The sequence below is a fragment of the Acanthochromis polyacanthus genome, chromosome 22 (genome assembly GCF_021347895.1).
Source record: "Acanthochromis polyacanthus isolate Apoly-LR-REF ecotype Palm Island chromosome 22, KAUST_Apoly_ChrSc, whole genome shotgun sequence".
Taxonomy (NCBI): domain Eukaryota; kingdom Metazoa; phylum Chordata; class Actinopteri; family Pomacentridae; genus Acanthochromis; species Acanthochromis polyacanthus.
This window is the reverse complement of record NC_067134.1, coordinates 7137810-7162927: the sequence shown is the minus strand read 5'-3', so window position 1 is coordinate 7162927 and position 25118 is coordinate 7137810. Positions and strand designations below refer to the sequence as shown.

At 41.0% G+C, this 25118-nt stretch overlaps 3 protein-coding genes across 4 annotated transcripts in view; 2 read left to right on the top strand and 1 right to left on the bottom strand.

Annotated features, from left to right (window-relative positions):
• LOC110967823 (kalirin-like) overlaps nt 1-8425 on the bottom strand; it is a 66813-nt gene extending 58388 nt beyond the window's left edge. For both annotated transcript variants that reach the window (XM_051941931.1, XM_051941932.1), the window contains exon 1: nt 8095-8425. In XM_051941931.1, the coding sequence (XP_051797891.1) occupies nt 8095-8149 (55 nt within the window). In that variant the 5' untranslated portion in view covers nt 8150-8425. The remainder of the gene's footprint in view (nt 1-8094) is intronic.
• Nucleotides 8426-8684: 259 nt separating this feature from the next.
• The window catches only part of LOC110946926 (cyclin-dependent kinase 15-like), a 151638-nt gene continuing 135204 nt past the window's right edge, over nt 8685-25118 (top strand). Inside the window, 1 exon segment of the mRNA XM_051941986.1 lies at nt 8685-11176. Coding sequence (XP_051797946.1) covers nt 11042-11176 — 135 coding nt within the window. The 5' untranslated portion in view covers nt 8685-11041.
• Nucleotides 12577-25051, top strand: LOC127531890 (cyclin-dependent kinase 15-like). The gene is made up of 13 exons (XM_051942194.1): nt 12577-12616; nt 12708-12874; nt 12952-13046; nt 13409-13488; nt 13667-13761; nt 14543-14605; nt 14680-14803; nt 16219-16339; nt 16436-16529; nt 21398-21461; nt 21837-21885; nt 22323-22465; nt 22563-25051. Exons 1-13 carry the CDS (start codon nt 12577-12579, stop codon nt 22673-22675), a joined length of 1248 nt encoding a protein of 415 aa, XP_051798154.1. The 3' UTR covers nt 22676-25051.

Below are 25118 nucleotides of genomic sequence, written 5' to 3'. Positions count from 1 at the left end.
TGAACCAATCAACTTTATGTCAAACCACAGAGTAACTGGTGGCGAAAAACAGTCTGGAGATGGGGACTTAGGCTTCTTTTTAGGTACTTATTTATCAGGTACATATCATGCAGTCCTGAGGTCCCTCCCCAGGAAGCTGAACCACCAATAAGACCTCCATTCATTGGACTGCTTTAACATGAACTGTAGTGACGCCTCCTCTGGTCTCTACAGGATTAAACAGGAAGAGTCACCACCTGGTGGAACAACCAGGAACTACAGCTGATCTGCATTTACTGACATCATGGTGAGAAAACAGGTTTACTGCAGTATATCCTACCATCTAGTACTACATTTACCCTCTAATACTACATTTAGCCTCTAACACTACATTTAGCCTCTAACACTACATTTACCCTCTAATGCTACATTTACCCTGTAATGCTACATTTACCCTGTAACACTACATTTACCCTCTAATGCTACATTTAGCCTCTAACACTACATTTAGCCTCTAACACTACATTTACCCTCTAATGCTACATTTACCCTGTAATACTACATTTACCCTCTAATGCTACATTTACCCTCTAATACTACATTTACCCTCTAATACTACATTTACCCTCTAATGCTACATTTATCCTCTAATGCTACATTTACCCTGTAATGCTACATTTACCCTCTAATGCTACATTTACCCTCTAATGCTACATTTAGCTTCTAGTCAGTCCCTCCAGGAATTCGCAATGTTGCGATCGCACGAATTAAAGCAAAATCAACCGATCTCCGCAAATTTTGCACGGCCTTGCAATTTTGTCCTATCATTGCAACTTTCGTACAATTTTGGCCCGCCTCCTGTGAGTTCCACCAATCATAGCAGCTCCCAGCGCAAACGTAATGCACGTATGTCACCGAATTCACTTCCTGTTTATGGTTTGATGATGCAGACATGTGCGATACTAATGTCTCTCATTTACCACCAAAAATTACTGCTGAAGACCGTAATAAACAATTAATTCACTGATGTTCTTCACCAAAGCGGAGCTAAACTGCAATATTGTGGTGGAATACAAAAAAAAGGAAAAAAAATCATTGATCGATAAACACTTTTTTTTAACATATTAGAGCTGCTCAAATGATCAGACAACAGACCACATAAATCACCATGATGGAAACTGTTGCATCCAGATCCGTTAGAGCACTGAAAGAATGAAGGTAAATTAGATTAATTATTCCACCAAAGAACACGGCAGAGTGATGTGACGATCAGCGTGTGTGAATCCTTCCTCTGTTACCAACATCACTCAGAAACAGACTCAGAGATTTAAATGAAGTTTTCAGGGTCGGTCAGAAATGACACAAGGACCAAACGATTAGACTTCAGCAGTGATACGGCTTAAAGTTTGGATCCACGGATTTGTTAAGGAGTCATAGTGGGACGGTGTCTGATAGCGGCATGGTAACCATGGCAACAAGTGAATGCTACCTCAGCGGCCTGCTGACGATCACATGATTGTGATCCTACAACAAATCTACCACTGTGGACGTATCGGAAATGACACAAGGAACAACTGATTAAATTGTGGGGGTGTCTCTGAGTCCCATCAATTCCAGTTGCCTGCTACATATTTAGGTCCCGTGATATATGAACACATGCAGAACACACACCTGTGTTCAGCGCGTGGTCAGGTAATCAACAGTCTTGGTGGAGGACTGCGCTCTCTTCTTGTTAATTGACGTGACAAGCCGTGACCCTGTGTGCGTGTACACGTGTGTGCCAGGAAGTGAAATGAACTTTTTAAACCACTGACAGATACTGTATGTACAAATGTGATTAATTCAATAGTAAATTAGCATTTTGTGCTGCAAATCTACCAACCACTTCATGTTAAACCAGTATCTGGCTGCTGCTAATTTCCCACTGTGGTGTGCCAGCTTTGGTGGAAATGGGTTAGAACGTTAAATAATTAATTTCGGAATAGATATTGTCAATTACAGCGTTGAAACATGTTCTACAAGCTGGAGAAAATGCAGCTTTTTAGCAATTCTCACTGTTTCCCACACAAGTTTAATTATCATCACAACAAATAAGCTTAAAACATCACAACTTTTATCGCAATTTTTTAGAAAAGCTGCCACGAAATACTGGAGGGACTGTCTAGTACTACATTTACCCTCGAATACTACATTTATCCTCTAATGCTCCATTTACCCTCTAATACTACATTTACCCTTTAATACTACATTTACCCTCTAATACTACATTTACCCTCTAATGTTACATTTACTCTCTGATGCTACATTTACCCTCTAATGTTACATTTACCCTCTAATACTACATTTACCCTCTAATGTTACATTTACCCTCTAATACTACATTTACTCTCTAATGCTACATTTACCCTCTAATGCTACATTTACTCTCTAATGTTACATTTACTCTCTGATGCTACATTTACCCTCTGATACTACATTTACTCTCTAATGCTACATTTACCCTCTAATGCTACATTTACTCTCTAATGCTACATTTACCCTCTAATACTACATTTACCCTCTAATGCTACATTTACCCTCTAATGCTACATTTACCCTCTAATGCTACATTTACCCTCTAATGCTACATTTACTCTCTAATGCTACATTTACCCTCTAATACTACATTTACCCTCTAATGCTACATTTACCCTCTAATGTTACATTTACCCTCTAATACTACATTTACTCTCTAATGCTACATTTACCCTCTAATGCTACATTTACTCTCTAATGCTACATTTACCCTCTAATGCTACATTTACCCTCTAATACTACATTTACTCTCTAATGTTACATTTACCCTCTAATACTATATTTAACCTCTAGTACTACAAACTACACCAGAATGATCCAATCAGGCTTGAGGAGTTGATCTGACAGATCTTTCAGTTAAACCCTGACTCTGTTGGAACCAGGTTTAGGGCTGAAGACGTCACGTCAGCGAGGTCCTCACAAAGCTCGGAGCAGAACAAAGTGTGTGTGGGATCATTGTGCTCAGCGGGAGGAAGCTAATCCGACGCACACATTTACTGAGGGCATTAAACACGTCACATTAGCAGCTCGACAGGGAGAAAACCTGGAAACAGGCAGTAAAAGTGAAACCTGAACCGCCTCCTGCTGGCGTCGCCCTCCACCGACCCGGACTGATTAATGACGGATTACCAGGAGACACTTTTCCAACTGAGAAATAACAAATCCAACCAGGAAGCCTCCATAGATGATAAACTAATAACTGTTTGACTATTTGACCAATCAGGAGTGCAAAACCAGCAAAACATCACATCAGGTAATGAAAGGTCATCACTTCTGAGAGGCTGGAACCCGTAAATATCAGAACCGCTAATCGTCTGTAACTGTAATGAAATTAATTAGAGGCCTTTTAGTCGATTACTGGCTGTTGGTTCAACAAAACCTGGATGAGTCCCCCTGGGCTTTGGAAGCTGTGATTGGTGGTTTTTAGGGTTTATTAGGTTTTAGGGTAGTTGGAACCTTTGGTCAACCAGAAGAACCACCCCAAAGAATAGAATAGAATAGAATATCCTCTATTGTCACTATACAATCAATGTATTTAACGAGATTGTGGGGATATAAATACTACCATGTGGGGCTCAATGCTAGCAAATAGCTAGCATCACTTCTGTTTCTTTACCAAGCAACACATCACAACAACTGCCCACATAAACCAATCAGCATAAAGAACTGTAGAGTAATCAGTATTGTTCATTGTTCTTTTGTTATTTTGGGTTTTTTTTGTTGTTTTTTTGTATTTTCTCTGATTATTGTTGTCCGTCTCGTGTTTTTGTCATTTTGTGTCTCATTTTTGTCTCGCTTGTGTTTTTTGTTTACTTTTTTGTAATGACGTTTTGCTTTATTTGTTTTTTGTGTACTGTCTTTGTTATCTCCTGTTATTGTTTTGCTTGTGTTGTTTGTATCTTTGTTCTATTGTTTTGTCATTTTGTTTCTCACTTTATCGTTTTTTGTCTCAGTATCATTTGTGTAATTTTTTGTCATGTCTTTTTTGTCTATTTTTTGTCCCTATTTTGTTTTGTTTTCCATCATTTGTCCATTTTTTTTGTCATTTTGTTTCTTACTTTTGCTGTTTTGTGTCTCGTTTCTGGTTTTGGAGTTGTGTTTATTTGTAGGTTATCATGCTGTGGTTTTACTGGTTTTACGGGTTTTACTGGTCCGGTCCACTGGAGATCAGACTGAGCTGAATGTGGAACCTGGACTAAGATGAGTTGGACTCTCCTGATCTAAGACACAAAAACACTGAATGAAAATGTGACGACGTATTCATTCGCTCTGCTCGTCAACTAGTTCCACATTTAGATCCCTCACCAGGCAGTTTCAGTATTTACTGACAATAAAAAGCACTTCTGAGAGGCTGAAACCAGTAAATATCAGAATCACTAATCACCTCTAACTGAAAAATAATAATTAGTGATCGCCAAGCTAACGGATTACCTGCTGTTGGTTCAACAAAAACTAGCAACATGGATCAATAAGTTCTTGGGCGGTTTGAACCTTTGGTCAACTAGAAGGGATTAAAAACTACCTCAGAAAAACTACCATGTGAGGCTCAATGCTAGCAAAACATAGCTAGCATCATTTTAGCTTCAACTCCTGAATTAACCAAACAACAACCGTCATACTGACCCTGGTGGTGAAACTGCCTGGGGAGGGACCTCAGCGCTGTACTACAAGTACTTTATGAGAAAGTACTTACAGTACATTCAATACTAAGATCCTCCCCAAGCAGTTTCAGTACTTATACTACAGGGTACTTATAAAACATCTGTTGTTTTTAGTTGCTGTTTTTTGTAAAAACTTTCATTTTTAATCACTTAAAGGTCTACAGTAAGCTGCTATACAGCTCCTTCACAATAAAAGTCTCTAAGCTCCTTCACAGTAAAGGTCTGTCGGCTCTTTCACAGTAAAAGTCTGTCAGCTCCAGTTAAATGTTAAAGCTAAGTTAAAGCTCAATCCGTCTTCTTGAGGATCAGACATCATCAGTCGATCCTAATCTTCTGATTAGATTAGAGCTTTTGTTTGGGTCTCTTCTCTCATTAATCCTGGATATTTTATTGGGTTTTTTAGATCTCTACATGTGATTTTAAACTCTGCAGACGTCTTCAGGTTCCGTCTCGTTGCAGATTTTCTTCATGCTATCAGCAGAACATCTGTCAGGTTGTCAGGTCACATGATTGTAAAACCTCCCGGTGTTTTCCACGTCGCAGCACATTTAACTGGAACAACAAAATAGATGTCAGCTGTCGCTTTTACCCTCTATTTCTTGTCATTTTACCCTCTGTTTGCTGTTTTTACCCTCTATTTCCTGTCATTTTTACCCACTGTTTCCTGACATTTTTACCCTCTGTTTCCTGTCATTTTTACCCTCTATTTCCTGTCATTTTTACCCACTGTTTCCTGACATTTTTACCCTCTATTTCTTGTCATTTTACCCTCTGTTTCCTGTTTTTACCCTCTGTTTCCTGTCATTTTTACCCTCTGTTTCCTGACATTTTTACCCTCTATTCCCTGTCATTTTTACCCTCTGTTTCCTGACATTTTTACCCACTATTTCCTGTCATTTTTACCCTCTATTTCCTGTCATTTTTATCCTCTGTTTCCTGTCATTTTACCCTCTGTTTCCTGGTCATTTTTATCCTCTATTTCCTGTCATTTTTACCCTCTATTTCCTGTCATTTTACCCTCTGTTTCCTGTCATTTTACCCTCTATTTCCTGTCATTTTTACCCTCTGTTTCCTGTCATTTTTACCCTCTATTTCCTGTCATTTTTACCCTCTATTTCCTGTCATTTTTACCCTCTGTTTCCTGTCATTTTTACCCTCTATTTCCTGTCATTTTTACCCTCTGTTTCCTGTCATTTTTACCCTCTATTTCCTGTAATTTTTATCCTCTATTTCCTGTCATTTTACCCACTGTTTCCTGTCATTTTTACCCTCTATTTCCTGTCATTTTTACCCTCTGTTTCCTGTCATTTTACCCTCTGTTTCCTGTCATTTTTATCCTCTATTTCCTGTCATTTTTACCCTCTATTTCCTGTCATTTTACCCTCTGTTTCCTGTCATTTTTACCCTCTATTTCCTGTCATTTTTACCCTCTATTTCCTGTCATTTTTACCCTCTGTTTCCTGTCATTTTTACCCTCTATTTCCTGTCATTTTTACCCTCTATTTCCTGTCATTTTTACCCTCTGTTTCCTGTCATTTTTACCCTCTATTTCCTGTAATTTTTATCCTCTATTTCCTGTCATTTTTACCCACTGTTTCCTGTCATTTTTACCCTCTATTTCCTGTAATTTTTATCCTCTGTTTCCTGTCATTTTTACCCTCTGTTTCCTGTCATTTTTACCCTCTATTTCCTGTAATTTTTATCCTCTATTTCCTGTCATTTTTACCCACTGTTTCCTGTCATTTTTACCCACTGTTTCCTGTCATTGTTGGTTGTACATTTCTGTCGTCTTCCTCCACTGTTTTCTGTTTCTATTTTCTGTCTTTTAAGTCATTTTCAGTCCTGTTTTTTGTCGTTTCCTTCCATTGTTTTAAGTTGATATTTTTGTCTATACTGTCTCACTTTCTGTTGTCATTTTCAGTCACAGTTTTGTTTTCAGCTGCTATTTTCTGCTGCTTTTTTTTTTGTCATTTTCTGATAGCCTTCTTCACTTTTTGTCATTTTCAGGCAGTACTTTCTGTTTAGTGTTGAGGTTTACTTTAGTTGTCAATCATGTTTCCTGTCATCTTTCTCCACTGTTTTCTGTTTGCATTTTCTGTCTTTTCAGTCATTTTCAGACCTTGTTTATATAACTACTTTCGTTATTTTATGTTGTTTTTTGATGCTGTTTTCTGTTTACGCCATTTTAAGTCACTGTTTACCAAAGTTTCATCGTTTCCAGTCGCTTGTTAGGACATTTTCAATAGATTCAGTTGTGGTTTTTTGTTGTGTCCAATCAGTATTTTCTATCCTTTTTATCCACTCTTTAAAGTTCATATTTGTTGTCTGTTGTTTTCAGTCACAGTTTTGTTTTCTGTTGTTGTTTCTATCCCTTTTCTGATGCCATTTTTCATTATTCGTCATTTTCAGTCACAGTTTTCTGTTGTTTTCGGGTAAAAATCTCTTTCACTGTTGCTGTTTCCTGTCATTTTCAGTCACTGTTTTGTACTGCTTTCTGAGGCAGTATTTTTCAGTATTCTGTTGTTTTTTCCCCACTGTTTTATGCTGATATTCTGTTTTCAGCTGCAGACGCTGCTTTCTTTTGCTTTTCTTCTGTCATTCTGTGTTGTTTTCTGATTCTATTTTCTCTGTTGTCATTTTAAACCACTGTTTTCTGTTATTTTCAGATCCTGCTTGTGGATGTTTTCAGCGACTGTAAGTGATCTTCTGGATCTAATTTCTCTTTTACTAAACACAGAGAAACCAACCAGAACTCGGAATTTTGTCATTTTTGAGACAAAATGTTAATTTCTGTTTTTTCGGTGATTGTTTTGGGGTATTCGAGGATTTTTTCTGACATCTTCTGCCCTAAACAGACACCAGCTGTGATGCTGTTTGACCTCAATCAAACTTTTAGCTCCCAAGATGGAGGAACGGAGCGTCTCAGTGGATCCTGAGGTGTTTCTGGTGGACACCGACGTAGAGGGGACACCAGGGCTAATGGGGACACACTAACCCTGAGGGCCCACCGACCCTCAGGGACCCCTCCACCCCCACGGACCCCCATCCCCAGGGGCACCCCGACCCTCCAGCGCCACCCTCCACCCCACCGCTGGATAATGACTGCTACATCACATTACATCACATACATGCTCAAGCAGAGTGGGGCCTTTTTGTTTCCCACAATCCTTCTCGGTCGGTCGGACCCTCCACCCCCAACACACACACACACACACACACACACACACACACACACACACACACACACACACACACACACACACACACTCTCTCTCTCTCTCTCTCTCTCTGAGTCAATGGGCGGATGTGGAGGCATCATGGCGACAGCAGCTTCCACACACACACGCACGCGCAGCACGCACGGACACACGCGCCCTACCTGCCGTCGCCAGGCCGTCCGGGCCCGGTTCTCCTCCTCCATCCACCGGATTCATCCTCCCTCCTCCTCCTCGCGCGCTCTCCTCCGTTATGTACCGTCGCTCGATCCGGTGCGCCTCCTCCTCCTCCTCCTCCGCCGCCGCCGCCGCCGCCGCCGCCTCCTCCCGGGCCTCTAGCCGTCCATCCCTGCGGCGGTGCTCCGGTGGTTGCGGGCTCCCGGGGCGGTGTTCGGACGGTACCGATCAGTGCAGCATCCTCCGGGGCTCCGCTCGTCGGTCCTCCTCCTCCTCCTCCTCTTCCTCCTCCGCTGATGAAGCTGCTGCTCTTACGTTACCGTGATCCCGCGCGGCATCGCATCACATCACGTCACCGTTACCGCCGCCGTTACCGTTCCCGCTCCCCGGTACCCCCCTCTCTCTCTCAGTCTCTCTCCTCCTGCCGGGCCTGCAGCGGACGGTCGGTTTGGTGTCTCAGTGCGCATGCGCAGCAGGCAGTGCGAGAGGGGCGCTGTGCACGAGGGCTGCAGCAGCTGCTGCAACACACACACACACACACACACACACACACACACACAGCCTCTGTCCGATACTACAGCGTTACTACGGTAACGTAGGTACCGTTACTGTGAAGCTGCTGCCGTGAACGTGACGGAGTCTGATCAGCTGATTACATTTATTTCAATATGCTAAATATATATAAGTAAAGAAAAGAGCTATCATTGTGGAAAAAACAAAAGTGTTATCTCCAAAATTATTCATACTTTTCTCAATAATCAACAGAATAGCCTTTATTGGCTCTGATCAGACATTTCCTATAGTTGCGGACCAGCTTCGTGCATTGTGTCTCCACTGGTATTTTTGTCCATTCATCTTCTGTGATGAGCTCCACCTCCTTCAGGATGGACGGTCTACCATCACTCTGATCTCTACCTCCCTCCACAGACTCTCAGCTGGATTCCAGTCAGAACTCTGGCTGGGTCGCTCCACAACGTTCATGTTTTTGACTACTAACTGTTTCTTCACTGCTTTATCTGTGTTTTGGGTCGTTGTCGTGCTGAAATGTCCAGTGGTGTTGTAAGGTTTCAGATGTTGGAACCTCACAAACCTGATGGAAATGCCAAGTGGTGTTGAGTTATGGAGTGTGACGGTAAAAGAGCCACAGCAGACCAGAGTTCTTTTTCTTCAGAGCTCTGATATTTTTAAGTTTATTTTAATTAATCCTATCAAAATTCACAGTAAAAGATCATGAAGAGGCAACAAACGATACATGGAAAACATGTGGCAGCATTCCTTTCAGCAGAGCACACGCCTGACCCCTCTTCTCGACACACACCTGCCACCTAATCATTCTAGATCATACCATTCCCACCATCTCCTCACACCAAACCCATCTCCCCCACCAGATTTACCTGGCTAATACACTCAGTAAGACTACCCACAACATGCACAGAACTATACAGGAAAATGAAATCAATAATAAACCAAAGAATTAACTAAACAAAAATCTGAAGAAAAAAAAAACACTAACAACTCCCCCCCTCTCTATCTGGACTGCCTGGTATGACCTAATCACTGATCAAATCCAGGTGCGCCACCCCTGGGTGCATCTCCAAGTGTGCACTTCATGAACACGCTCCCTGGAAACAGAACTCAGAGGGAGAAGTTAGAAGGATTTCAAAATAAAACATAACAAAACCCAAAGTAACTTCCTGTATCAGTCTTTCAGTTCATGCAGCTTTACCGTAGTGAGGGGATGCTTCATCAGCTCCCTCACAGGTGTCCAAAGTTTCTCTGCAGACCGTTGGATGTTGTTGTTTTCTTCTTTTTCATGGTGCTGTTTACTGTGGTCAGGTTCCCTGGTCCGCTGGCTGACAAACACCCCCACAGCATGATGTTCTACCACCATGGTGGACAGTGAGGATGGTGTTCTTAGGGTTGAGGTTTCTCCTTTCTTTTGCCAGATGAAGACTACATCATTGTGGCCAAACTGTTACATTTTTGTTTAATGGAGATGCTTCCACCAGCAGGACCCACATTCCCCAGGATGGCCTTGATGGAGATCCTTGGATCCTTTTTCACTTCTGTCACTGTCCTCCTGGTCAGCACAGGTGTCACTTCTGGCTTCCCACCACGTCCTCTGAGATGTTCCAGTGTGGAACGCCTTGTACTTTTAATAATACTTTGCACTGTAACCACTGGAACTTTAAAACATCTGGATATGGTCTTGTAGTCCTTTCCTGACTTGTGAGCAGCCACAATGTTCAGCCTCAGGTCCTCACTGAGCTCCTTTACCTTAGCCATGACTGTCCACAGACCAGCTGCAGACAGCTGCTGTTTTTCTTCTGTTGACTTTATTAAAACAGCTGTTCCCAATGAATCAGGGTAATTAGGATGCTTTAGAACAGTTTGGACTGTTTGGAATGGTATGGAACCTTGGCTTTCCCAAAGACTGTGACAGAATAATTTAATAATAATATGAATAATTTTAAATGTAAATAGAAGCTGAGAAATTATTTTGTCCATAATGATGGCTCTTGTACATTGTCTTATTATCTTTTAGGAGAAGCCTGTGCCAGTTCGCTGGTTGAATAAAAGTAACTTTAAGTCAAAAGTTTTCATCTGGATTTAGACCTGATCTTAAAGTCAACTTTCAGGTCAAACATTTAATAGGTAGAAGGAGGAGGAGGAAGAGGAGGAGGTCAAATCAGAAACAAACAGACTTTTCATGTGATTACTGAGGATGAAGAGCTGCAGTTACAGTCAGCGACCACAAGAGGACAGCAGACCTTCATCAGTGGAGAACAGAGATGTTCTGTCTGAGGAGGAGGAGGAGGAGGAGGAGGAGGAGGAGGAGGTCATGGGACTCTGTTTGCTCGTCCTGAACCATGTGAGACACATGAGACTGGAGGAAGAACCCAGAATGAGCAAAGAAGAAGAAGAAGAAAGGAGATGGAGGGCGTGTGTCGGTGGCTGAGCTGCTGCCGTGGCGATGAGGAGGAAGAGGAGGAGGAAGAGGAGGAGGTGAAGGTGGAGGAGGTGTTGTTCAGGAAGAGCTGCAGCTCCTCGTCCCTCCCTGCTGCTCAGGTAAGGTCCAGATGTGGAGGCGCCGCCCTGCTGGACACCAGCCAGCCACCAGCTGTCGAAGTTAAGGTGGAATTATTTACAGGTTGAAAGTTTTTACCAACATTTTTTAACAAGGTTTCCTCATTATATTTTTATTTTCATTTTTTACAGTGTTTTCTATGTTTTAGAGGATGTCCGTTTTTTAGCAATTCCTGCTTGTATTTTTTACAGTGTTACCCTGATTTAATTTTTTACGGTGCATCTGATTGTTTTTTGTGTTTCCTGATCTTTTTTTGCAGTGTGTCCCCAAATGTTTGGTTTTATAGTGTAGTATATCCTGTTTCTTTTTTAAACATTTCCTACTTTTATATTTTGCAGCGTGTCCTCTAATTGCTTTACAGTATTCGGTGATTGTATTTTTTGACAGTGTCCCCACATTTTAGCTTTTATAGTGTATCCAAGAATTTTTTTCCAACTTTGTTTGAATAATGTGTCCTGGTTATATATTTATTTCTAGGGTTTCCTAATTTAAATTTTTACAATGTGCTGCCAGAGTTATTTTTTAAAGTGTATCCAAGAATTCCATTATTTACAGCATCCTTTTTTTTTACAGTGAGTCCTGATTAGATTGTTTTAGTGTTTCCTGTTTTATACTTTACAGTGCCCCCTGATTTTCTACAGTGTTTTCTGGTTGAATTTGTTTACGGTGTGTCCTTACATTTTAGTTTTTACAATGTATCTAATGTTTGTTTTTTACAGTGTGTATGTGGAATTTTGTACAAGGTTTTAGGTTTAATTTTTTTTACAGTGCAATCCTAGATTTTATATTTTAAGGCGGACCCAAGATTATTTTTTTACAGTGTACTCTTTTATTAAGTTAGGTGCCTTGGTTACATTTTTGTGTTTCCTAATTTTATTTTTTTACAGTTTGTATCCTGATTTTTTACAGTGATTCCTGATTTAAGTTTTTTACAGTGTCCCCCTAGAATTCATTTTTTTAAGTGTTTCTAAGAATTACATTTTTACAGTGTCCTCTTTTTATACAGTGTCCTCTTTTTTTATAGTGTATCCTGGTTATTTTTATATATTTCCTGATTTTACTTTTTATAGTGTATCAGCTGACTTGATTTTTAAATCTGTCTTGATTTTTACAGTGCATCCTGATTTCATGCACAGATCATCAGATGATTTTTTTAAGGCAGTGCTTAAAGTTTAAGGAGCTTAAGGTGGTATTTGCGGTTTGAAGGTTGAACTTGTTAAGACTTGGTACCAGAGTTTTAAGGTGGTGTGAATATTTCAGCATTTTAAGGTGATATTAAAGTCTCCAGATCGTACTAAAGTTTTAAGGTGGTATGAATTTATAAACAGTTAAAGGGGGTGTGGAAGTCTTTGGATACTACTGAAGTTTTAAGGTGGTATGAATGTTTAAACAGTTTAAGGGGGTATGGAAGTCTTTAGATAGTACGAAAGTTTTAAGGTGGTTTGAATGTTTTGAGGGTTTTATTATGAATGTTTAAACAGTAACAGAAATAGATGGCTCCAGAGTTTTAAGGTGGTATTCCTGTCTCTGTGTCCCAACTGGACCAGTCCCCGTCATCCCCGTCCGGGTCCAGGTCTCACTGGTTCCACACCCTGCAGGTCCAGCGGCTCCGAGTCCAGCGAGGACGCAGCAACAGCGACCCTCTGAGGGCGGCCAGTTGCCAGGACGTCTTCACCTGGGTCAGCTGACAGGTCACATGATCCGTGAGGTCATCGTCATGTGGCCTGTCAGCTGACCTGACCTGTGTTCTGTTCAGAAACCGGGTCTGCAGTTCGGCGCTGCTCAGTCCTACCTGAGCCTGGAGAAGCTGGGAGAAGGAGCGTTCGCCTCTGTTTACAAAGGAATCAGCAGGTCAGACTAATGCTGCACCTTTAATTAGTAGTAATATCTTAATGTTACACCTTTAATTAGTAGTAATATGTTAAAGTTGCACCTTTAATTAGTAATAAGATGTTAATGTTACACCTTTAATTAGTAGTAATATGTTAATGTTGCACCTTTAATTAGGAATAATATGTTAATGTTACACCTTTAATTAGTAACATTTTAATATCTTTAAGTATATTAAGTATGTGACTGTGATTATTGATCACCAACACTGATATCCTAATAAATAACAGTATATTTATTAATACTTGATTTAAACACAGACGTTAAAATTCATTTATGTGTGGTGACTTTTATTGTGAACTTGTGTGACTTCCTGTGTGGAGGATCAATGGTCAGCTGGTGGCTCTGAAGGTGATCAGGATGAAGACAGAGGAGGGAGTTCCTTTTACTGCCATCAGAGAAGGTGACCAATCAGAGCGCTGCGGGATCATTTACCTGCAGTGACATCACAGTCTGCTCCAACACCTGTGTGTGTGTGTGTGTGTGTGTGTGTGTGTGTGTGTGTGTGTGTGTGTGTGTGTGTGTGTGTGTGTGTGTGTGTGTGTGTGTGTGTGTGTGTGTGTGTGTGTGTGTGCGTGCAGCGTCTCTCCTCAAACGTCTGAAACACGCCAACATCGTCCTGCTGCATGACATTGTTCACACCAGAGAGACGCTGACCTTCGTCTTTGAATATGTGGTGAGAAAAACAAACAACAACAACAACAAAACAATAACAACAAATAATAACAACAAACCACAACAAACAACAATAACAAATAACAACAAAAATAGCAACAACAAATAACAGCAAACAACAACAAACAACAACAAAACAATGGCAACAAACAACAACAAACAAACAACAACAAACCACAAAAACAATAACAAACAACAACAAACAATACCAACAACAACAAACCACAACAAACAACAATGACAAATAGCAACAACAAACAAAAGCAAACAACAACAAATAATAGCAACAACAAAACAATAACAACAAACCACAACAACATCAAACTAGAAAACCTCTGTTGACCATCATTACCAAGAGAGACTCTTATTTTGAAGTTTAACAGACATGGAGCCACTAACCTGTTAGAACATGTCAGTACCCTGTAGAACACATTAAAAACCCTTTAGAACCCCATTACGACCCCACTAGAAACCCTATACAACCCTTTGGAACCCATTAGATGTTGTTAGAGCCCATTAGAAACCCTTTAGAACCCATTAGAACCCTATTAGAACCCATTAGAAGCCCTTTAGAACCCTTTAGAACCCATTAGAAACCCTATTAGAACCCATTAGAAACCCTTTAGAACCCATTAGAAGCCCTTTAGAACATGTTTAGAACTCTCTTATCCAGACATGGTCCATTGTTTCTAACATCTCTCCTCTGTAGATATGCTGGTTGCTGAGTTTCTGTGTGACCTGTGTGTTGTTGTTGTTGTTGTTGTTGTGTTGTTGTGTTACAGCAGACTGACCTGTCCCAGTACCTGCAGCAGCATCCTGGAGGTCTACACTCCCACAACGTCCGGGTAGGTGGTCTGAGACGTTCTTCTCCAGGACGTTCTCCTCTGGTTCCTGCCTCTCTGACTGTGTTCTGCTGCAGATCTTCATGTTCCAGCTGCTCCGGGGTCTCTGCTACATCCACAGCCGGAGGATCCTCCACCGAGACCTGAAGCCCCACAACCTGCTGATCAGCTACCTCGGAGAACTCAAGCTGGCCGACTTCGGTGAGCGCCACCGTTACCATAGCAACAAAAACAGCAATAATAATAATAAAAACCAGGTTCAGCCCTCCTCCAAGTCTGCTCATTCCCCCAAATTATCAGAAATGCAGTATTAGTTTATTAGCTGTTGATGATCAGAAATCACAGCACCATTTATTATACATGAACCCACAAACACAACGACCTGAGTCCAGACGTGGGGCCTGTTTCACGAAGCAGGTTCATTGAAAACTCTGAGTTTGTTAACCCTGAAATGAGGAAAACTCAAGAGTTTTCCGTTTCAAGAAGCGAGGTAACTTAACCCTGAGACAGAGGGGATGTACACATGATCTCTACATCATTCACCTGCAATCCTGTGGAACTCCTCCTTGATGCTCTGACAGGTTTGTGTCCAGGAAAACCACAATGATGGTAAAAGTCATTTCAGGTCCAGGAAAACTTTTCTGACTGTCCTCCATACAGTTGTCTTACTCTGCATCTCCGACATCATATAAAAACTTCCATTTGCAAAGAACCGCAGCGCAACACACAATATCTGCTGGATGTGAGAGCATGACTGGTTGGTAATGTAAATGTAAGGACGGATTAGGTTGTTTATGTAGATTATGGACTTAAACGATTACGAAACGGTTCCGCTCAAACCGATAATTGTCCGGAAATGTATGCTCGGTCTGATAACAATCTACCGACGAATATTTAATGATCTGTGCAGTAATGCTGCTCCTTTATCCACTGGATCGTTAATAAAAGCTGTTCTACGCCAAAACTCGCTCGCTTACTGACTGAATGAATGAGGAAATGAAACAGCGTGTGGCTGAAAGAGGGCGGAGACGGAGAGAAACTGGAGGTTTTCTCAGATAAGCCTGCTGGTGACCAGGTTAGAGTCATTTCAGGGTTAACAAACTCAGAGTTTTCACTCAACCTGCTTCGTGAAACAGGCCCCAGGAAGAAGTTCCTCCTTGTAGAGTGATCCAGCCTGCAGGAGGAACAGGAAGTGGGAGGAGTTTCTAGTGAGAGCAAAGTGGATGAGACCGGCGTTCAATAAAAAGTCCAAAACTGATGCGTGAACTTTTTACAAATGAAAGTTTTCATTGTAAATATCTTTAAACTGCAGGAAGGCAACAAATAAAATCACCTCCGGATGAATAAATTCTGCATTTACACTGATTTACTCCATATGAAGCTGATTAAATGTGTTATAATTAACCCGACAATCACAGAAAGATAAAAATAACACATGCTGCTGATGAGAAAATGAAAACATGAAGTATTTTTTGATATAAAAACACCACTTAGTTTATGTTGGTAGTTTTCTGTTTCTGTAAATAAATCTTCTGAACCTCTGACCTGGATCTGTCCCTCTGGTCCTGGTCCTGGTTCTGGTCCTGGTCTTGGTCTTGGTTCTGGTCCCGGTCCAGGTCTGGCCCGGTCCAAGTCCATCCCCAGCCAGACGTTCTCTTCAGAGGTGGTGACTCTGTGGTACCGACCCCCCGACGTCCTGCTGGGCTCCACCGACTACTCCACGGCTCTGGACATGTGGTCAGTGTGAAGGTTCTCTGAGGGTTCTCTGAGGGTTCTCTGAGGGTTCTGGGGGAACGTCTGTGAGGATCAATAAAGTCTCTGTGTTTGAATCAGGGGCGCTGGCTGCATCTTCGTAGAGATGCTGCAGGGGGCGCCGGCGTTCCCGGGAACGTCGGACGAGTTGGAGCAGCTGCAGAAGATCTGGACAGTGAGTTAGAGAACGTTCTGGATGTTTGTTTAGAGGTGGAATGTGTTTGTTTACTGTGTGTTTGTTGATGTTTACAGTTGTTTATGTTTATGTGTGTAGTTGTTTAGTTGGTGTTTACAGTAGTTTGTTGGTGCTACTGTCATTTATGTTGGTGTTTTCAATTCAATTCAATTCAATTTTATTTATATAGCGTCAATTACAGTCAAATCGTCTCAAGACGCTTTACAGAACCCATATGCCTGACCCCCAGAGCAGCCCAAAGGAGACAGTGGCAAGGAAAAACACCCTTTTAACAGGGAAGAAACCTCGAGCAGAACCCGGCTCTATATAGGGGGGACCCATCTGCCTGCTGGCCGGGCGGGTTGAGAAGGACAGAAGAGGGCAAGGGGGAGGGATGGGAGAAGAGGGAGGGGTGAGAAAGCAAGGAAAACACAACACACATTTGAATACATGCATGACAGGATATGTGACACAGACAAAGTATAAGCTAACATTGAAAACTGACTCATAGTTTACTCTTATGATGTACGGCTCTGACATTAAACATACTCCTTATATAGCTAGCAGTAAAATTCAAACAGTATGTAAGTTAGCATAACAGTATATTGAAGGCGATGCAGAGTTGACTCGTGGAAAAAGGGAATTGGAAGCAGAGGGCTGGTGGAAGGTCAGTAGCAGCATCCCACAGTGGACATGATGGAGACTGGATCAGCTGGTGGAACATCGACCGCAGATCTGAAGCATCCAGCTCTGGGACCAGGGACACTCGGAGAAATAGCACAGGGGGAAACAGAGTGAATGTACTGCAATAACGGTATACATATTAAATGTAAAGGTAGATAGAGAAGGGCTCAGTGCGTCAAGAAAAGTCCCCCAGCAGCCTAGGCCTATAGCAGCATGACTAGGGGCAGAACGAAGGGACGTCCAAGAGGGGGTCAGCTGTACAATGAAGACACAAGCCGAACCTCTGTGGGTCACCCAGTCAGCCCCAACTATAAGATTTGTCAAAAAGGAACGCTTTAAGCCTGGTCTTAAAAATAGAGAGGGTATCTGCCTCCCGAACCCAAACTGGGAGCAGGTTCCACAGGAGAGGCGCCTGATAACTGAAGGCTCTGCCTCCCATTCTACTTTTAGAAATTCTAGGAACAACAAGTAAGCCTGCAGTTTGAGAGCGAAGAGTTCTACTAGGATAATAAGGTACTATCAGATCTTTAAGATATGATGGAGATTGGTTATTAAGAGCTTTATATGTCAGAAGAAGGATTTTAAATTCTATTCTGGATTTAACAGGAAGCCAGTGAAGAGAGGCAAGTACAGGGGAAATATGATCTCTTTTGCTAACTCCTGTCAGTACTCTCGCAGCAGCGTTTTGGATCAACTGTAGATGTTTGAGAGAGCTATTTGGACAACCCGATAATAAGGAATTGCAATAGTCAAGCCTGGAAGTAACAAAAGCATGAACTAATTTTTCTGCATCACTCTGAGACAGAATGTTCCTGATTTTTACAATATTACGCAGGTGAAAAAAGGAAGTCCTACAGACTTGCTTTATGTGTGAGTTAAAGGACATGTCCTGGTCAAAAATAACTCCAAGATTCCTCACAGTAGTACTGGAGGCCAATGTGATGCCATCCAGAGTAACTATTTGCTTTGAAAGCGAGTTTCTAAGATGTTTGGGGCCAAATACAATGACTTCAGTTTTGTCTGAATTTAGCAGTAGGAAGTTAAAAGTCATCCAGGTTTTAATGTCCTTAAGACAATCTTGCAGTCTAGCTAACTGATCAGTTTCATCTGGCTTCATAGATAAATACAATTGTGTGTCATCTGCATAACAATGGAAGTTAATACAATGCTTCCTAATAATATTGCCTAAAGGAAGCATGTATAATGTGAAAAGTATCGGTCCTAAGACAGAACCCTGAGGAACTCCGTGATTAACTTTAGTCTGCTCAGAAGAGTTATTGTTGACATGCACAAACTGGAACCTATCTGATAAGTAGGATTTAAACCAATCCAGTGCTGTCCCTTTAATGCCAATTGAATATTCTAGACGCTGTAATAAAATGTTGTGGTCGATTGTGTCAAACGCTGCACTAAGATCTAACAAAACAAGTATAGAGACTAGTCCATTATCTGATGCTATGAGAAGGTCATTAGTAACTTTCACTAGAGCTGTTTCTGTGCTATGATGCACTCTGAAGCCTGACTGAAACATTTCAAACAAATTATTCCTTTGTAGGTGTTCACACAATTGATTTGCAACTGTTCTTTCCAGAATTTTAGAGAGAAATGGTAGGTTGGATATCGGTCTATAGTTAGCTAACACATCTGGATCTAAAGTGGGCTTTTTAAGCAAAGGTTTGATGACAGCAACCTTAAAAGCCTGTGGTACATAGCCTGTTACTAGAGAGAGATTAATCAGATCTAACATTGAAGAATTAATTAAAGGTAAAATCTCCTTGAAGAGTCTAGTTGGGATAGGATCTAAAAGACATGTTGATGGTTTGGATGTAGAAACTGTTGAAATTAGTTCAGAGAGACATATAGGAGTGAAGAATTCTAAAGATTCATCAGGTCTAACAGCCAATTCAAAAGCATCTGTGACATTTGTAGGAAGGGCCAGATTAATTTTATCTCTAATCAGAACTATTTTATGCGTAAAGAAGCTCATGAAGTCGTTACTGGTTAAAACTAAAGGAATACAAGGTTCAACAGAGCTCTGACTCTTTGTCAGCCTGGCTACAGTGCTAAAGAGAAACCTAGGGTTGTTCTTGTTCTCATCTATTAAAGATGAATAATAAGTTGTCCTGGCATTATGAAGAGCTTTTTTATAGATTACTAGACTATTTTTCCAAGCCACATACACTTCCTCTGAATTAGTGGAATACCACTTTCTTTCCAGCTTTCGGGATGCCTGCTTTAAAGTCCGCAGCTGGAATTATACCAAGGAGCAAGTCTTCTCTGAGATAGAACTTTCTTTTTACAGGTGCAACACTATCAAGAGTTGTACGCAGTGAGGCTGAAGCATTATTAACATAATAATCCACTTCTGTGGGGGTAAAATAATAATATTTGCCTTCTGATTTATCAGTAAATGTTGCTGAAGTAAACAGTGAGGGTATTATTTCCTTAAATTTAGATACTGAATTGTCAGACAAACACCTACTGTAATGATATTTGTTCTCAGCTGCTAAACAATCCTTTACTTTAAATTGAAATGTTATCATAAAATGGTCAGAAAGAAGAGGGTTCTGGGGAAATACTGTTAACTCTTCAATTTCTAAGCCATAAGTCAGGACAAGGTCAAGAGTGTGATTAAAACTATGAGTTGGTTTATTTACATGTTGAGAAAACCCAATTGAGTCTAATAATGAATTAAAAGCTGTTGTAAGGCTGTCACTGTCTACGTCAACATGAATGTTAAAGTCACCCACAATAATAACTTTGTCTGAACTGAGCACTAATTCAGATAAAAAGTCTGAGAATTGAGATAAAAACTCAGAATAAGGAGCAGGAGGACGATATATAACAACAAATAAAACTGGTTTCTGAGCTTTCAAATTTGGATGAGAGAGACTAAGAGTGAGATTTTCAAATGAGCTGTAATCAGGTTTAGGCCTCTGGTTCAATTTTAAACTGGAATGGTAGATTGCTGCTACTCCTCCTCCTCGGCCTGTGATTCCAGGAATATGACAGTTAATATGACTAGGGGGAGTTGATTCGTTTAGGCTAACAAATTCTTCCTGCTGCAACCAGGTTTCAGTCAAACAGAACAAATCAATCTGGTGATCAGTTATCAACTCATTTACTAGCAGAGATTTAGACAAGAGAGATCTAATATTTAACAGACCACATTTAATTTTCCTGTCTCTTTGCTCTGTTGAAATAGTGGTATTAATTTTTATTAAATTTTTGTGGTTACTATTTCTTTTGTATATTTTTGATTTGATTAATTTATTGAATTTTGGTGGTCGGGGGACAGACACAGTCTCAATAAAATTAACTGAATTAACTGAATTACTGGAGGGTGACAGCTGTGAGGAAACTGCAGAGAGGTGTGTAAGACTACAGCTCTGCATCCTGGTCTTAACTCTGGGTTGTCATGCTTTAGGAGTACTAATAAAATCAGCCATATTCCTAGAAATGAGAGCTGCACCAGCCAAAGTGGGATGGATGCCGTCTCTCCTAATCAGACCAGGTTTTCCCCAAAAAGAGCTCCAATTATCAATAAAGCCCACGTCGTTTGATGGACACCACATAGACAACCAGCGGCGAAACGACGACATGCGGCTAAACATGTCATCGCTGGTCAGATCAGGCAAGGGTCCAGAGAAAACTACGGAGTCCGACATGGTTTTGGCGAAAGTACACACCGATGCCACGCTAATTTTGGTGACCTCCGATTGGCGTAACCGGGTGTCGTTTACTGTCAATTTGCTCATGTTTACAGGTTGTTTTTGTTTGTTTTTTTACAATTGTTTACTCTCTTTCTTAGTGTTTAGAGTTGTTTTGTTGGCATTACTACCATTTTGTTGTTGTTTACGGTTGTTTACTGTGTCATTCTCAGTGTTTAGAATTGTTTTGTTGGTGTTATTTTTGTTTTGTTGATGTTTACAGTTGTCTTGTTGGTTTCATTTGTGTTTCCACTCATTTTGTTGATGTTGATAGTAGTTCGGTGGTGTTTTTGGTGTTTTGTTGATGTTTACTGAAGTTTACATAATATATGCTCAGACAGTAGGATGTGTACAGCTGTTACGTGGGTCTTTCAGTTAGTTTGTTGATGTTTACAGTTGTTGGGTTGGTGTTTACACTCATTTAGTTGATATTGACAACAACAATAATCATAATAACGATAATATCTCGGGCAGGTTCTGGGCGTTCCCTCTGAGGACAGCTGGCCTGGAGTCAGCCAGCTGCCCAACTACAGACCAGGTGAGTTCACCTGTCCAGCATGACACCTGTCTTCTTTTGTTTTGTTGATGTTTAACTAGTTCATGTAGTAGTTTTTTGATGTTTACTGCAGTTTGTTGATGTCCTTGTGGTTCACCAGATCTAAATTAATTTCCATGCAGTAGCACAAAGTTTCCTCTAGAAGGCGACGTTTCTATGTTCATGAGGATTTTCAGATCTGTGGACTTTCATATGTTCAGATCTCCAAAGAGGATCTGATCGGAGCTTCCTTCAGTGTGAACATCAGCGATAAACTGAACCGAAGCTAAAACTAGAACTTCAAGTGTAACCTGCAGCTAACTCACTGAATCCACAGCGGTTCTGATGCTAGCATGCTAACCATTAGCCTCTCTACAGAATGGTTCCTGCCCTCCGAGCCAAAACAGTTCAGGACCGTGTGGAAAAGGTAAGCTAACATTAACATGTTAGCATGAAGCTAGCTGTGGCTCAGCACAATGCATGATAACGTGTTAGCATGAAGCTAACTGCTAATTTCTGAAAATGCTCCTATTAAAGTGCTAGCATGGAGCTAACTGTGGCACAGCAGAATTTATGATGGCATGTTAGCATGGAGCTAACTGCTAATTTCTGCAAACATCCCTGCTAAAGTGTTAGCATGGAGCTAATTGTGTCTCAGCAGAATCCATGATAGTGTGCTAGCATGGAGCTAACTGTAGATCTCCAACATTCTTCAGATTTCTACTTTGGAACCTGAATTTTCAACGTAGTCTTCAAACAGAATTAGTATGTGTTTGTCACCTGAGAAATACTTCAGTATTTTAGGGGTGATACAGTTTGTGTTTGTGTACTTCCTGCCGGTTCTGGTCTATCGGTCCGGTCCAGGTTGAACCAGCTGCCCTACAAGACCGAGAATCTGGTCCAGAGCCTCCTGAAGGTTCTTCCTGCCGACCGGATCTCGGCTCAAGACTCCTTGCAGCACTCGTACTTCAGCACCCTGCCTCCTTCCATCATGCACCTCAGAGACAGTAAGAACACACGCTAGCACACTTAGCATCTGCGTGCTAACATGCTAGCATGCTAAAGCTTCATAAAAAGCCGCTAAAAGCAGAATTCTGTTTTCAGCAACGTCCATCTTCAAGGTTCCTGGTGTTCATCTGGAGACGGAGGTCCGAGACATTTTCAACCCTGGACGCCGGATCAAACCGTCGCTGCTTCCTGCCACCAAATGTTGGTGAGCAAACGGACCAATCAGAGGGCAGAGAACAAACTGTCATGCGTTACTCATCAGAAGGTTTTCAAAGAGACTGGAGGAAGAAGATTTGATCAAACAGGATCTGAAATGTGTTTTGTTCTGTAAACGCCGGAGAAATTAAGCATTAAATTCAAATGTCTGTCAGCCATTTTATGAAACCTCTGATCTGGTGACAAGATGGTTGTGTTTAGCCTAGCTTAGTAGTTGGGGCAACAGTGAATGTAGCTCAAATGTTAGCTTTGCTATAGCAGGTAATACGGAGCTTTAGCAATAACAGTAGCATGCCAGCTGGTGAATCTGCAGAATGTAAGATGGATTGTTTTAGTAAGCATAGCACAAGGCAGTTAACACTAACTGTTTACTTGCTAACGTAAGATTAACATGATCCTATAAGGTGTTAGCTTAGTAGAAAGGACAAATGCTGAGATAATTCTACTACAAAGACATCGAGAGACATTCTACACAACAGCAATGCTAACTTGCTAGCATGACAATTTTTTTAACTGCATTTTTCTTATGGTAGCTTTGTGCATACTAGCACTTAGCTTTAACTTAAAAATGGTATTGCCCCTTCAGCTTCTAGCTCTACTGCCTCAGCATACCCTAGCATCAGCTAGCTAGTGAAATGCTAATTTAAATGTGTTATGACTTAACAATGTTCAGTCATAAGGTCAGAAGATGATTGTGTTTAGCCTAGCTTAGCACAAATCCCAGAAGTTGGGGGAACAGTGAGTGTAGCTCAAATGTTAGTTTTTCTATAGCAGGTAATAAGAAGCATTAGCAATAACAGTAGCTTGCTAAATGGTGAATCAGCAAAATGTAAGATGGGTTATGTTAGCAGGCATAGCACATTGCAGCTAACAATTACTGTCAACCTGCTAACACTTACTGTCAACCTACTAATGAAAGATTACTGCTATCCCATAAGGTGTTAGCTTAGTAGCACAGACAAATGATAACATGCTAGCATGACTAATATCTTTTAACTGCAATTTCTCATGATAGCTTTTGTGCATGCTAGCAGTTAGCTTTTAGCTCCAGTGCATCAGCATATCCTAGCATCAGCTAGCTGGTGAAATGCTAATTTAAATGTTTTATGACTTAATGTTAGGTCATAAGGTCAGACAATGATTGTGTTTAGCCTAGCTTAGCACAAATGTAAGAAGTGCCAAAAAAAATAAAAGTTTTCATTGCAAATTAAAATTTTTTAGCAACAAAACTGAGCAAGATGCTGTCAGTAATTAGCTCTTCTACTATGGGGAATAAGTAACGCTAGCTGAGAAGCTCGCTCACAAGCTAGTTAATCAGTTAAGTGTGAGGTGGAAAGTGTTAGCAAGCATAGTAAATGGTCTGTATTTATATAGCGCTTTACTATACCTGTAAGGTACCCAAAGCGCTTTACATGATACGTCACATTCACTCATTCACACACTGATGGCGGAAGCTGCCATGCAAGGCACTAACCACGACCCCATCACAAGCAATTAGGGGTTAGATGTCTTGCTCAGGGACCCTCTGATCTGTACTAAGCTAGCGACATGAGCACGACGGGCCGAGGATCAAACCGGCAACCCTTCGGTTGCAAGACGGCCACTCTACCCACTGAGCCATGCCGCCCCATAGCACATAGCAGCTAACACTTATGGTTAACTTGATAACTAAGATTACTGTCATCCCATAAGTTGTTAGCTTATTAACACTGACAAATGCTGACATGCTACTACCAAAAGAAATCCAGCGACATACTACCACTAGAGAAATGCTAATGATCCTAGTTGGTAGCTCAGTGCAATCTAACAGTTTGCATTAACTAAAGATTAGTGTTGCCCCTGAAGTGCATCGCTCCTACTACCTCTGTATCAGCTAGCTAGATAAATGCTAAGCTAAATGTTTCATTAATTATAAGTATTAGTATGTTGTGTCGCATCAGCCGTTCAGGATGAATGTTAGCATTGCAGCAGATTTTTTATGTTTTGAAGAAAATTTTCTGGTTTAAATAAAGATTGCTACATCAGATTAGCATTTAGCATGTTAGTGTGAGGTGTCAGAATAAAGTCTTTTTGGATCCTCTCATGTGTAAATGTTGTCTGATGTGATTTACAGCTCATTTAAATGTAAAACGTCCCGTCGGTGTTCTGTGCTGCTGTTAGCATTCGTTAGCATGTGTTAGCATGTGTTAGCAGCAGCTTAATGAAGATTCTCTCTGAAGACATCCTGAAACTCAGCATCAATAATGGATGAAGCTGAATAAAGCTCCCACAGGAGGCGTGTTTGTGTCGCATCAAGGCTCCACGTGGAAACTTTATTAACACGCAAATAAACAAATGTCTCAATAAACACGTCTGTCTGATGATGATGATCTTCATCTTCCTCCTCAGTTCCTCACAAAACAGTAGCTTCAAAAGTGTAAATCAGTGATGTTTTAG

Excerpts from the sequence above, each read along its gene's own strand:
- LOC127531890 (XM_051942194.1), top strand. The coding sequence starts at position 12,577 with ATGTTTAAACAGTTTAAGGGGGTATGGAAGTCTTTAGATA. Across the intron at positions 14,804-16,218 it reads ACTCAAGCTGGCCGACTTCG|GTCTGGCCCGGTCCAAGTCC; the intron begins GTGAGCGCCACC and ends GTCCCGGTCCAG. Across the intron at positions 21,886-22,322 it reads TTCAGGACCGTGTGGAAAAG|GTTGAACCAGCTGCCCTACA; the intron begins GTAAGCTAACAT and ends GGTCCGGTCCAG.